Source organism: Lithobates pipiens, unplaced genomic scaffold (genome assembly GCF_037356315.1).
Source record: "Lithobates pipiens isolate NorthernLeopardFrog02 unplaced genomic scaffold, aLitPip1_a1.2 Scaffold_16, whole genome shotgun sequence".
Lineage (NCBI taxonomy): Eukaryota > Metazoa > Chordata > Amphibia > Anura > Ranidae > Lithobates > Lithobates pipiens.
In genome coordinates, this window is record NW_027507748.1 from 424,000,563 (window position 1) to 424,015,775 (window position 15,213).

The 15,213-nt window shown below is 41.9% G+C and overlaps 1 protein-coding gene across 2 annotated transcripts in view; it reads left to right on the plus strand.

Moving 5' to 3' along the window:
• Positions 1–15,213, plus strand: part of CFAP47 (cilia and flagella associated protein 47) — a 681,345-nt gene that overhangs the window by 373,638 nt on the left and 292,494 nt on the right. For both annotated transcript variants that reach the window (XM_077482554.1, XM_077482555.1), the window contains exon 43: positions 4,332–4,477. In XM_077482554.1, the coding sequence (XP_077338680.1) occupies positions 4,332–4,477 (146 nt within the window). The remainder of the gene's footprint in view (positions 1–4,331; positions 4,478–15,213) is intronic.

The following is a 15,213-nucleotide window of genomic DNA, read 5'->3' on the forward strand; positions in this document are numbered from 1 at the left end:
GACCCACCATTTAAGTGGGTGCAGTACACTACCGAAGAAGAGCTTTACCATTCCCCTGACAGATGGACCACCAGGTCGGGACACTCAAGTGAGACCTTGCAAGCACAGGTCTGATTTCTAAGCAATCATTCATGTAATATACATTAGATGGACTCATGCACAGATACTGTGTGCCTTTTTCACAGTCAGATAAGCAAATGGTTTGAGAGGAATGCAAATGCACTGTTATGCATATGTACTGCCAACCAGTCTTTTGCAATAAGAGGAACTGTATAGAAATGTCTGTTGTTAACATTCAATTTTCTGAGGGGGTGGAGTCACTCTAGGGTGGCGTTGTTTGATATGTGTATATATGTGTACTGCTAAGAGAGATTAGTCATACATCACTTTGGCTCTAAGGTAGAGGGGTCTACCTCGAAACACGTTAGCATTAAGGGTAGATTCACACTGGGGCGGTGTCGGCGTTAGTGGTAAAGCACCGCTAGTTTTAGCCACTAGCGGGAAGACTTTAACTCCTGCTAGCAGCCAAAGAAAGGGTTAATAGTGCCCATGTTGCGATGCTGCCGCAGCAGCATTCATTTCAATGGGCAGGGCACTGCCCCAAATATGCTGTTTTCAGGACTTTTTTTCCTTTTTGCCCTACAAGCGCACCACCCCAGGCTAAAATGCCTGAAAATCACCCCAGTGTGAAAGGGGTCTAGGCAATTACAGGTGCCACCTGGTCTTCCCACACCACTGATTTATCACATCAGACCTGAAGGCGATCATTTTCATTTGCTATGCTATGATATGCCTAAACACACCATGTGTATGTGAGTATAACAATTGTTTCACTTGAAAAAGAAAAACAAAATTGGTAATACACTAGGTTTGTGTGCCCTTCTCTTGCTATTGTTTTACAGTCTTAGCCCTTGTACACACGGTCGGACATTCCGACAGAAAATGTCCGATCGGACCGTGTTGTTGGATAATCCGACTGTGTGTGGGCTCCATCGGACTGGGCTATAAAACTTTCTGACAACATGATCCGATCAGACTTTGTCCGATTGTGTGTAGAGAATTCCGATTGGACAAAGTGCCACGCATGCTCAGATCAAATTCCTAGACCAAAGCTATTGGCTAGCCTAAACATAGTCCTGTCGTAACGAAATAACGTCATCACGTTACATACGATCGAACTTTGTCCGACCGTGTGTATGCAACACAAGTTTCGGACAAAATCCGTTGGACAAAATCCGAATGTCCGACCATGTGTACAAGGGCTTAAAGATACCCGTTGCCCTGAGGGGGACAGCAAGGCCGCTGGTATGGAAGAAGGATATTCAAATCATACACCTCCAAGCCTATTTCCTGAGCGCAGGAGAATAGCTTTTTGATTATACAATTTTTAAAAACAACCCTGCTGTGCGGGTCCCCGCCCACACAGCTGCTTTATTTATTCACAGAGTTCTGTGAATAAATGCACTACCAGTCCTGTCTTCCAATGAAGCAGGCAGCTTGTAGTTCTCAATGAAATGCAGGGCGCTAGTGAGCTGCCTTATAATTCAATGATTCTCCCTGACCTGCAAAAAATGTACATTTATAATTTTATTTAAAAAAAGTTAACTTATCTACTTCTGGCATGTTTCACTGACATCAAGAGAAAAAAGGTGATAGAGAAGGGATCTCCAGCACACAGCCTGTGGTTTACAGCCCCAGCTGTGTTCCTGTGTGCTAGGTTATGTATGTTATTATAATTTAATACTTTGCATACCTACATTTATGTCTCCCTTACTGGTATTCATGCATAATGACTTACTATTGTTTACATTCTATGTTCTGGGACAGAGGAATTAATTACAACATTATATATAAAAAATAAAAAATAAATGTCTCAACCACCTTTTGGAATACATTTTTAGATAATAAGTTTATCTAAACCCAAACACAAGAAATTAATATATATTCAAGCTTATAGTTCCTTACTGATGGTGGCTATATTAGTTATTTTTTATCTGGCTTTTTACCTTTTTTTTCAATTGGTAATCCTGCGAATAACACACTTTACGTCCCTGGGTGGATACGCTCACTCCTCTACTGTATCTCTGAAGAGAGTGTTAGTTGTTATCCAGTCTTTGTTAATCTCCATTACATGGGGATGGCTCGATTAGTAGTTTAGAGAAGGACAACTATTGAAATGCAAAAATATCTGTAACTTTATATGTACCTCCTTGGGTATAATAAACATTAATCAGAAAATTATAATAAACATATTCATTGAGACATCACAACATTTTAAATAGATTCGTTTGAAAACATACTAGTAAAGCCATCTTTCAGGGTGAATTGTTCTGGCCTTGGGATCTGATTTACTGAGCCAACGAGTTTCATGGGATAAGCATTTTCACCAGGCTCCAGATCCTATTACATAATACTGTAGTAATATATAGAAAACGTGTAAAACAACAATTACTGAAAAAACATATGTCACACAGTTATTTTCACAGATAATATCATGAAAAGTCATATCCATTATGAATACTCACAGGAGGGGTGAAATAGATCTTTTAAATGTATAGTATATTTAAAGACTAAAACATTGGGAAATAATTATTATCTTTATAGTATAAATACTTGACAGTTGTAGCAATAAAATAGTAGTGGTCACCTGTGAAATAATGCATGGCATGCTGGTGATAGGTAGCCTGTCTGGCAAGGCATGCTCCCTAGTGCCACCCCATTAAATATGGGGATACATACTGGGGAGATGAGCCTCCCCCTACCCCCCGGCATACATGCTGGGGAGATTAGCCCACCCCAACCCCCCAAGCCCTCAAGGCCAGCCCTGGAATCCTGCCAGGGCATTGTTAGTGACCTCATGGAAAACCCCTCCTCTCAATTGTACATTACCCCAACTATATATAAACCTGGCCTCAGTGTGAGGAGATGCAATCTGCCATTCTAACACATGCCATGCTGGGCAAGAGCCACAATACCAAGATGCAGGTAATGGGATGGTGCAGGGGACTTACTATCCCCTTAATGTGCCCTGTTTATTTAGATTAGATCATCCAACCCTTTATGGATGCAACAGAATCCATTAAACACTGTATTCTTAGATGTTTGTTCTATATATCTCTTATCCAGCATTGATAAGGGTTTTTTGGAACAAGATTATCTGTTCCTATATTGGGTTCCTTGCTCCCTATTTTCTCCTCATTCCTGAAACCCCTGGCTATTTAGTCCATTAATGTAAAAGTATCTAATGGTTTCCATCTATATTTCATTCTATCCTCTCCCTTCTACATTATCCCCTTTCCCCTTTCTGTTCACCCCCTCCTTTATTTTTTGCTCAGCCTTTCCCTTGCTTTCTCCCCCTCCCCCTTTTCCTACACTACCAGTCTTCTTTTTTAATTTCACTTTTTCTTCTTTTCTCCCCTTTTTCTTCCTCTTTCGTCTCCATTTCATTCTCCCCCTTTTTCATGCGCCTTCAGTCTATTACTTTCCCCCTCTCTCCACTACTTCTTCACCTTTCCCTTCCCCTACTCTTTCCCTTTCTTCTAATGTTCCCCCCCCCCCCCCTTTCTTACATTCTGATTCTCTCCCTTACATCTTCACTATCCCCCTCTTACCTTTCCTGCCCTTTTCTCTTGTTTCTCCCCCCTCCCTCCTTCCTCCCCTTCTCCTTCCTAATCCCCCCTCTTTTCCTCTCCCCTTTCCCCCCTTTCGCTTCCCTTCTGAGTCACTCGTATTTTGGTGTACCCTCTATTTTAATGTCTTGATGTGTGTCAGTGGAAATTGTTCGATGTAGGCAATTCTTTGAGAGTTTGGAAGAATTCCCCATGAGCCAGAATTTTGACAGCTCATGAGACCTGTTATATGTGTGGGGATAGACTTAAGTTGTCTAGAAAATTTATACAACTGAGAGTGATCATCCTACTGCTTGATCAGTAGCCCAAATGTATTTTGCCATGGGAAACTCATTTCATATTACTACTCTGGTGAATCATTTGTAACCTCCTGTGAGAAGCCGGAGATAATGTTTGTAGCTCACATTATTGCTGACACTTTTGACAGCACAACTACTTGAAATGCTAGTGCATTAATGTAATTAAATTATTAGGAAGATTCTAGCTAGTGTGAAATGTAAATATGGAGGATACAAAGGATTAGGCATCCATCTGTATGTCATTTTATTAAGCTCTCCAGTCTCTCCAGCAGTGCATCAGATATTGCTAGATGCCTTAGGCTTATGCTATATCTAAAGCAAATATACAGTCTAGGCTATATTTTGAAAGCTATTATAAAATGTGTGCTTTTTAAGTGTTTTTATGTATTTTTTATGCTTACAGAATTCCAGTCCTCCCTATTACATCAGTTCTTTTGTCAAGCAAATTCTATTTTGCTAAAAGAAGGCATTTCAACAAACTTGCAATTTAATTTCCTTCCATTTGAGCTTGGTAAACGCTACTGCACAGTTATTTTCACCAATGGAGAGGTAAGTGGTAAATGTACCTTTACTGTGTAGTACCTATTTGGCTCGATGAAGTAGATTACTTGAAGATGCATATGTGTAAATACAGGAAAGCAACAAAGCAGTTGCCTAGGGAACACATGGTACAAGAGACTCAGCATCACACTGATAAAAAAGGTCAGTTAAAATGCCTGTGAGGTCTGTGCGTTTGAATCAAAATAAAATAAAAATAAGGTAGACTTTTTCAGTTACTTTATTTTCGACTAGCACAATTGCAGCCTATGGAATGGGAACATTTCAAACTGATGTCTAATCTGAACAAAGACTTCAGCTGTAGCTTAAAGTGAATAGATAATTCATAGTGCTTTATGGGTTCCTTTGTTATGTAATAAAGCATTTATCAAGGAAAAAGAAAAACTATGCAGCACTTATCTGCAATTCTGTACATGCACATTTCCCCATGCTGTATCCCTTTAAAGACCCTAAAGTACAGAGAGGTATCTGTTTATCTACCAGAAACAGACACTCACACAATGCATGGTTTAAACTCTTTTTTTTTTGTTATTATAGACCCCCCTTTTTTTTTGTATAGATATAGGGAAGGCTGTCTTGAATCTTGCAGGCCTAGCTCTGCAACCGGCTATAGCTTTAATCTCTGGTGTCAAACTGCAGGTAACTGAATTAGGGAAAGTAACTAATTGCTTGGATTTTGCACTGCAAGAGCTGGCAGAACACTTACAAACATTGTCTTCGCCCTACTTTTCTGTGTTGATGCCCTATAACAGTGATGGCGAACCTTGGCACCTCAGATGTTTTGGAACTACATTTCCCATGATTCTCAACTACACTGTAGAGTGCATGAGCATCATGGGAAATGTAGTTCCAAAGCTCCTGGGGTGCCAAGGTCTGTCATCACAAAAATTTCAAGAATGACTGTCATTTCTGTTAATGCACAGAATGTTATGATCAATAGCCTGGACAGCTAAAGCTGCCTGTAAAAGACTACTCACTTGTATGCCCTTTGAAGCAGGATGTCTCTTTGGTGATGCACTTGACAAGTTCATAAAATATGTCACAGAAGGAAAGGACCTTCTTCTATAATGGAGGCTTCTTAAAGCAAGACTTCTACTTCCTCTAAACGAAGGGTGCCCCATTGCTCTTGCTAGGCTTCACATTTGCAGCTATAATTCAGCCCTTCCTTTTGATGCAAGACTTGGAAAGTCCACCAAGTCTGTCACAAAGTCTTCTTCACAATGCAGGGAGGGGCACCTTTATTTTTAAGAGCGTGGGGGGGGGGGGGGCACGCATCTATTAAAGTTTTAATCCTTTTATGAGATCTTTGGTTCAATGGGTAGTTTCAAAAGGATGCAAAATACCCCCTCACTGTTTTCTTCTTTAAAACTAGTCAAAACCTGCCAAAGGGCAGTCAGACTGCAGACTGCACTGAACTATCGCTTGTCCCAGGGAGTGATCATTCTGGTCCTTCTAGAGCAGGGGTCTCCAAACTTTCCAAACAAAGGGCCAGTTTTTTTGTGCTTCAGACTTTAGGGGGGCTGGTTTGTGGCTAGCAGGGGTGAACATGTTTCTGGCATCAGGGAATTGCCAGGGTCTGCATTCCTTTAAACATGATTCTCCTTAAGTTACTTTTTCGTTGCAGGGATTGCTGAAGGGGATGCTAAAATCTGACTTGTATCTTAGTGCAGACTTCTGGGAAAACCAGTAAGCCAATAACACCAGCGGGGCGGGGTGGGGGGGGGGGGCATGGGCACTGGTGTTCTGTACACCATCTGTGTACGGAACATCTCAAGGTTGCCATACTGCATTGCATTATACAAAAAATTACAACTAGAAAAGGTCATTTTCAATACCATTCAATTACAATATGACTTCTGTAGCAATTGCATATGCTATATTATTTTTTGTTTTATTTGCTATTTTTTATTCCATGAAAATGTAGTTATCCTTTAAGGGAAGTAAGTCTAAAGCCTCGTAAACACGATCGGACTTTCTGACGTGAAATTTTCTATGACAGTCTGCGGAAAATCAGACTGTGTATGCTCCATCGGATAATGGTTGTCGGATTTTCCACAAACAAATATTGGCTAGCAGGTTTTCAAATTTTCCGTGGACGAATATGTGTTGTCGAATTTTCCGAGCGTGTGTATGCAAGTCCGTCGAACAAAAAGTCCAAAGTACAAACACGCATTCTTGTAAACTAGCGTTTGTAATGGAGAATTAACATTCATGACATGGCAAATTAGGAAATCTCGAAATGCAGCGCATATTCTCTTCTTCTTTAATGGGATAATAATGAAGCTGCTTTGCTGGTGATACTGATGGAGTTATTGCAAACTAATTTTCAAAGGCTTTTTTTTCTAGTGATATAAAGAATAATATTATTGTGCTTTTTTTTTTATTTTTTTTTATTTGGGCAAGTTACCACAACACCATTAACTCGTAGTTTTTAAGATCAAAGTTACAACTATGCTGGTGTCCCTTGTTAATTTTACATTGTATTTTTTTAAATGTAACTGCCTACTCTAACTGTCATTTGAAGTAAAACACATAGCCAAGTATTATTCTCCACAATTATTTTATTGTGCTTTAAAAAAAAATTAATTAGACTTTCTGCATGCATTCTATGTATCCAAAAATATAGAAAATATACCAAATCAAATCATTATTCAATCAAAAAAATTATGTCAATGCAATAACTCCAAGGCCAATAATAAATAACACATTACCTCATCTGATTCCACAACATGGCTGATTGATGAATGGCCTTTCAGAAACAAACTGAAAACCGCAAACTGAAAAGTACAAAATGAAAAGTGCAAAATGAAAAGCACGAATCAACGTTCACCAAACTTCTAACACGAAATTGGCAGAAGGAGCCTTAAGGGTGGCGCTAAAGAGCTGAAAAACAACGTATTTGTTGGCCAACAGTTGTGTGGCCATGTGTATGCAAGATAAGTTTGGGCCAATGCCCTTTGGACAAAAGTCCAAGGTTTTGTTGGCCAACAATCTGATAATGTGTACAAGACTTGAGTTTTTCATTGAAGCAGAACCAGTGTACAGCAATCGCTGTTGTTCAGAGTCTGGGAGTGGACCATTGGCTGCTGAATTTTCTCAGCCATCACCCCCTGAACCAGGGGAAATGGTTCCTTCATCCTGACATTTTCAATCATCTATGTCAGAAATGCAAGACTCTAAATGTGGACATCCTGGGCTCCAGGTTGCACAACAATTTACCCCTGTTTGTGGACAGAACCAAAGATCCTCTCCAAGGATCCACTGGATGCCATGGTAATACACTGACTCCATTCTGGCTAATATATGCCTATCTTGCAGTGCAGATTCTTCCTTAACTGCCCTGCAAATTAGGGGGAGAGAAAAAAATCTGTGATTCTCATTGCACTGAACTGGCACAGAAGAGGTACACAGACACTCTCAAAAACATCTGGGAGATACCCCAAGGCCTCCTCCGAAGAGTCTAGGCCTACTTTCTCAAGGTCACTTGTTCCATTGTGCTTCTCAGTCACTGGCTTTAACATATTGACTGTTGAAACCCAGGTCTTGAATGAAAGGGGTATCTCTGTGCTGACACATTTCATTGCCACTGAAAAATATACTACTTTACTTGGAAATCATATTTTTCCTGCTTTGAAGATACTCTGTATCTCACATTTTGGCCTTACTACAGTTGGGATTTGACCAGAATTAGGCCTTAATTATTTTAAGTGATACGTTTTGACCTTGTGCATCCTATTCCTACGGAATTATCTTCCAGAAGCCTCTAGTATTTTTTTTTCTTTGTTAGAACCTTTATTTAAGGTGTCTTATGAATCAGGCCCCCATTACAGATCCATGTGCTTCACTGGGATCAGAATTAGATTCTTTCTGGTCTGCAGAACCACCATTTCAACCTATTAGGGAACTCCCATTTTGGTGTTCTCTCCTGCAAAGTGGCCTTCTTGGTGGCTATCACATGTTTCAGATATGTTTCAGAATTAGCGGCTCTATCATGCAAAGAGACTTTCTTCATTTATAGTGGTCTTTCACCCAAGACCCTTCTTTCTAATAAAGGTGGTCTTTTTCTTCCACCTTAATGATGACATTGTCCTTCCTTCTTTGTGCCTTGCTCCAAGGTACCCTGAAGAAATGACTGCCCATTGTCTGGATGTGGTCATAGTTGTCAGGTTTTACTGACAGCCACAGCATCTGTTAAAGAAAACAAAAACAGATATTTTGTATTTTGCTAACTGGGTCTCATCAAAGACACTTTTTTTTGGGGGGGGGGGCGTGGCCGGCGCGTGACTAAGATGGCAGCTTGAGGAGAGCGCTCTTCACACCGACGGCATTCGCAGCGACTCTAGGCGAACCCAAACCAGCTTTCCAGCCTCTGGCATCCTGGGGGAACTCCCGCTCCACCTCACAGTGATGTCGCTGAAACGCAAGGACGATCGGCTTCCCCGCAAATTAACGGCGTTCATGTACCAGCCGTCCGCGCGGAAGATCCAAAATGGCGCCCGCGCGGACCTACGGAGCATACAGGCAGAGGCCGCAACTCACGCGGGCGGAGGGGGAGAAGCATACCTAGCGACACATCCTCCGGTAAGCAGGGGGGACCCTTCCCTCTCGCCTCCAGGGACACCCACAGCCCAAAGCCCAGCTAAGGCTAAGATGCGCCTGGACAACACAGGCACAGCTCAGTACAAGGACCCCGCTAGTGGGACGCCTCAGGCCTTCCCTCAGCAGAGCCAACAACCTGATGCCATAGCAGCATTTCCTACCATCGGGCAGACTGTCATAGACACCACCTTAAAGGACATGCTCATGTCTCTAAGGAGCTCGCTGCAGTCAGATATGTTCTCCCTCATGCACAGTTTTGGTAGTAAAATAGGAGCAATGGATGACATGATCACACAAATGGAAGCTACTGTAGGTGACATCACAGGCACAGTAAATTACATTATTGATACTCAGGAGGCGCAAACTCAGGATATCACATGGATAAAGGACAAAATGGCGGATTTAGAGGACAGAGCCAGACGTAATAACTTTAAAATCCGAGGGGTCCCGGAATCTGTCCAAAACACTGAATTACCTGCCTATGCAAAAGGCCTTATTAAAACTGTGCTCCCTGAGGCAAAAAATATTGAACTTGTCATTGATCGCATTCACAGGTTACCGAAACCCACGTTTTTACCGGACGCTGTGCCTAGAGATGTCATCCTTAGAGTGCATTTCTATCACATTAAGGAGCAGTTCATGCACAAGGTGAGGGGGTTGGAAAATTTACCAGACCCATATAATCGCCTCCAAATCTATGCTGACCTTTCACAGCATACTCTGAGCAGAAGGAGGCAGCTTAATACGATCACCAAAGCCCTCCGCAATCACCAGCTCCAATACCAGTGGATAGCACCAGCCAAGCTGTCCGTCCTCCGAGACGGGAGGAAATATGTTGTAACGTCCCTGCAACAAGGATTACATCTATTACAGAAATGGGGCATCGTCACTATGGATCAAAGTAACACAGGCTCTATAATAGCCCAACCTCAGCCACCCAGGAGCCAAAATAACGCCTCCCTTTAACGCTCAGGAATGGGCCCATGCATTCTATTTGCCGTTTGGTGATGCCATCTGCTCACGCCAGGTCTTAAGACTCGTTACCCCAGTTTTGTGTTTCTAGGCGCTGTAGCGCCGAGGTGTATCCTCAACAGAAACACCTTTTACAGTTTACGGTTCTCAGTACCTTAAAGCTTTCTAAGCCACAACTACCTGCAAATCTCTTTGCTTTTTGGTCCACCCAGATACAATTGGGTGCTTTTTTTTATATTACTATCTTTTTGTTTTGGTTTTTGTGTCTCTCCCTTTTCCCACTTCTCTTCCTTCCCTACTTGTCTCTCCACCCTACACAGCACCCCGGGAGCCTCCACCCATTTGACTGGACGTGCCTATTCTGGATCTACTCCTGTCTCCATCACAGCTAACTGAACTCTCGGATCCCTCTAGGCCACCGCCTTCCAAGGTAACAACTTTAGCAGTTCCTTTTTGTTTCTTTTTGTCAATCAAGCACTCCACATGCCTATCACCATTGTCACGATCAATGCAAAGGGGCTTAACCACCCTGCCAAGAGACGATCTCTGTGGTCATTAACCAAACACACTAAATGTGACGTTCTATGCGTACAAGAAATGGACTTTCAAGCAAACAACCCACCTGTATGCACTAACAGAGAATTCAGCAATATCTTCACCGCCAACGCGGAAAAGAAACGGAAAGGGGTACTTATAGCCTTCAAAAACACTCTAGCATTTCAACTTGTCCAGTCCACTGCAGACCCTGATGGTCGCTATATAATTTTGTCTTGTACCATCAATGGTGCTCCCTATACTTTCGTCACTGTTTATGCGCCTAATACACACCAATCTCGTTTTTTACGTAAGCTATATAAGAAAGTTGAAGCACAAAAGCAAGGAGCTACAATATGGTGTGGAGATTTCAACAGCACTCCTGATCCAGAACTGGATTCGACCTTCCAGCCCAAGAGACGTAGACTAGCGCTGAATCCTTTGTTGAGCGATTTACGACTTCTAGACATCTGGAGATGTCAACACGCAGAAGAGAGGGACTACACGTATTTTTCCCCAGGCCATAATTCTTACTCCCGAATCGACCTCTTTTTAACAGACCTCTGGACTCTTCAAAATGTATCCTCTTCTACTATACATCTAACCACATGGTCAGACCACTCCCCTGTGAGTATAACCTTGGAAGACAAAATCAAGCACTCACCAGCGTATCTTTGGAGAATGAATTCCAGGATTTTACAAGCAGAACCCTATGCTCAAATACTGAAAAATGATTTGGAGGAATATTTCATTCGTAACAAAGACTCTGTTGCAGATCCGCATATTTTGTGGGCCTCGCATAAAGCATTTATGCTGGGAATTTTTATACAACTTGGGGCTAGGGACGGTAAGCAGAGGAGGCAGCGGATGAACACCCTTCTTACACGTATACAAACTGTTGACTTGCTTAACAAAACCCAGCCTACCCAGACACTTAAATCTGAACTAATATCAGAGACTGGAGCTTAGGGCCCTTTTACTAGAGAACCATGACAAAATTCAAAGGCGACATAAAATGACATTTTACGCTGCAGGTATCAAATCTGGCAAGCTACTCTCCCACCAAATCAAAGGCCATATTACTAGATCTCCCATACCTTATATCCATCACCCTGACTCCAACTCCAAACTGACTAACCCCGCAAGACATTGCTAATGCCTTTAGCGTTTATTACGGCAAATTATACAATCTGAACGCTGATCCCAACCAAACCCAACCCACTCATTCGCAGATACAAGACTTCTTAGACTCAGTGAACCTCCCCCGTCTAACTACACAACAACTGGAGGTACTCAATGCCCCTTTCACACAATCAGAAATTCAATCCGCTATCCAAACTCTACCTAATGGCAAAGCGCCTGGACCAGACGGTTTTGTAGGAGAGTACTACAAACAATTTAGTACGATCCTCACCGTTAATTGTAACGATACCAAAGCCAGGGAAGGAACCTAATCTCACTCAAAATTTTCGTCCCATCTCACTATTGAACCATGATATAAAACTGTACACTAAAGTTATTGCAAAGAGACTGGATGACATATTGCCAATGTTGATCCACCCTGACCAATCGGGCTTTGTTAAAGGTCGCCAGACCTCAGATGCCACCCGGCGCATGATCAATCTTGTACATCACGCAGTGGCCCATCGGGTGCCTTCTCTGCTTCTTTCATTGGATGCCGAGAAGGCATTCGATAGGGTTCACTGGCATTACTTAAAATTGACCTTAGAGAAATTTGGATTTCAAAACCATATCCTCTCATCTATTTTAGCCCTTTACTCCAACCCATCGGCCCAAGTTTACTGTTCCTCAATGTTATCGACTTCATTTCATATTACAAACGGCACCCGACAAGGATGCCCCCTCTCGCCGTTGATATTTGACCTAATGATCGAACCCCTGGCTGCTAAAATCAGATCCCATCCCAACATTTTTGGTATTAACATTGGCAATACAAACCACAAGATCAGCCTTTTTGCTGACGATGTCATTTTTTCCCTGACTCGTCCCACCTCCTCCCTGGCTTCGGTACAACAAATACTTGATGAATTTAGTCTTGTCTCATATTATAAAGTGAATGTTTCCAAATCTTATGCACTTCCCTTACTCTTACCAGAACAACAATGTCTGTCCCTGAAAGACTATTACCATTATGCGTGGGCCTCTGATTCTTTGACCTACCTAGGTATCACTCTCACCTCTCGTCCTAATGACTTGTTTAAGGCCAATTTCACCCCCTTTCTCAATCAACTACCATTAGAACTCGACAAATTATCTAAATTGATGCTCACAAGCTCAGGTAGACTAGCAGCATTTAAAATGCTCCAACTTCCCCGGCTACTGTATCTGTTTAGGGCAATACCAATCCCCATACCTGCACCCTTCTTCACACAAACCCAAACATTACTCAGGAAATTTGTATGGCAAGGAAAAAAAGCTATAATAGCTTACACTACCCTACTGAAGCACAAAACGGTGGGAGGTATGGGTTATTTCAATATTAGGGACTACTACAACGCAGCCATACTAGCACAACTCAAAGAATGGTTTACTCCTGACCCCAATAACCAATGGAGCTCCATAGAAACCTCCCAAATACCTGGTAAAAATTTACAAACGTGGCTCCTCTCTGCACCTAAATTGAGGGTGAAGGATACACTCCTCTCTCCTCCCATAAGAGCATCAGTGAAGGCATTCGCCTATCTGGTCAAACACACACGCACGAACTCCAACAATTGCACTGTCCCTCTCCCGATAGATATCATTGGTCTACTGATCTCTGACATGCATCTGCACTCTTGGAAAGTCACTGGGATTACACACATAGCGGATCTCTATAAGGAAGTCCTCCTAAAACCCTTTTCCTCCTTGAAGCAGGAATTTAATCTTCCTCCCCGCGACTATTTCAAATATTTCCAAATAACCCATTGCCTAATACGGAATCCCCATCTCCAAGTACGTATTCCACGGCCAACCTGGCAATATCTCACAGGTAACAATTCATCAACCAAAGGTATCTCTCTGTTCTATGCCACACTTAATGAAAAGACGTCCTTTGTCAAACTACCCCCCATGATACAATGGGAACAAGACATGGACACCGCATACTCATCGCATCAATGGTCACTTGCCATAAAAGCTGTTAATTCAGCGACCAAATCTGCTAATCTCTGGGAACTCACGTACAAAATTAATCTCAGGTGGTACCTCACCCCAACCCAACTCCACACATACTATAAAAATACAGATTCAACCTGTTGGAGAAACTGTGGTCTCCCAGGAACCCTTTATCATATCCTCTGGTCCTGTCCCAAATTGATCCCTTTTTGGACAGATGTATTTAATCTAATATCAGAAATCTCGCACATTGCTACCCTTCCAAACCCTGCTCTGGCTTTATTCACCATTGGCATTGAGCATTACCCTTACAGGCTAAGATGCATAGTAACGCACATTTGCCTAGCAGCAAGATTAACAGTGACCCGAAATTGGAAATCCTCTGCCCTGATTTCCTGTGCTGACGTTATACGAACCACTCATCTACATGGGATGTATGAATGTATGTATGCCACTGCAGAGGGACACTTACCCAAAACTGCAAAACTTTGGAAGGCGTGGACGGAGTGGTTCAATAATTCCCAACCCTTACTTATCTGAAAACTATGACTTAACAAAGGCTTCCTTACCCGTTCTTTCTGCCCTTGCTCTGTCATCTCCCTAGACCTCTCCCCCCCCTCGTCGGGGGGGGGGGGGGAGGGACAGGGAGAGTGGAAGGAAGACAAGTCCCCCCCCCTTTTCCCTCCCCTTTGTGTGTTTTACTCCTTTTTTTTTTTTTATCTTTGTATTCTTCTTCACTACCAAGCTCATAGCTCCCTATGTTTTATACTTACCTGCATCCGGGTGCACTTACGATATCTGATATGTGATGTTATGTTTGCTTCATTTTTGGTGATTGGATATTTTATTTGCTTCTTCTTACAATCAGTTTTATGTGATTTAATCAGTTCAATTAAAACCTCAGGGATAATTTTACTACTACCTTCCTAACTACATGTTGACCGGAGATTGTCCTCAACTGGACACAGTGAGATCCCATATGGGGTGTCTGGAATGAGGTTAGTCCCTGAGGCCTGATATTCTATATATCTACTGTTATACCTTAATATTATATTCAGCCCTACAATTTGCTGGTTAGTGAATGCATCTATTGTGGACTCTAGTGCTACTACATGCAATGCCAGCACTGTATTTCTCTTTTACTTTACTTATTCTTGTTTTTTGTTTATTGTATTACTACTAACTTCAATAAAAATTATTGAAATACAAAGACACTTTTTGCCTCTAAGTCTGCTATTGCTAGCTAGATAAGACATTTTATTACAAGAGCCTATGGTATGCTCTCAAGATAATAATTTATCCCCAGTGCTCACTCCACCAGAAAATTTAGATTATCCTGAGCTTTCTGACATCAAGCTTCTGCTACTTCTACAGATTTTTAAGACCACTACTATGATTTGAAATTTACAGGTACACAAAAATGTCACTATATGTAATTAATAAAGATGGTCTTGACATACATAGGTGTGCTGGTGAAAAACTTTTTGGTTAACCTTCCCCATTAG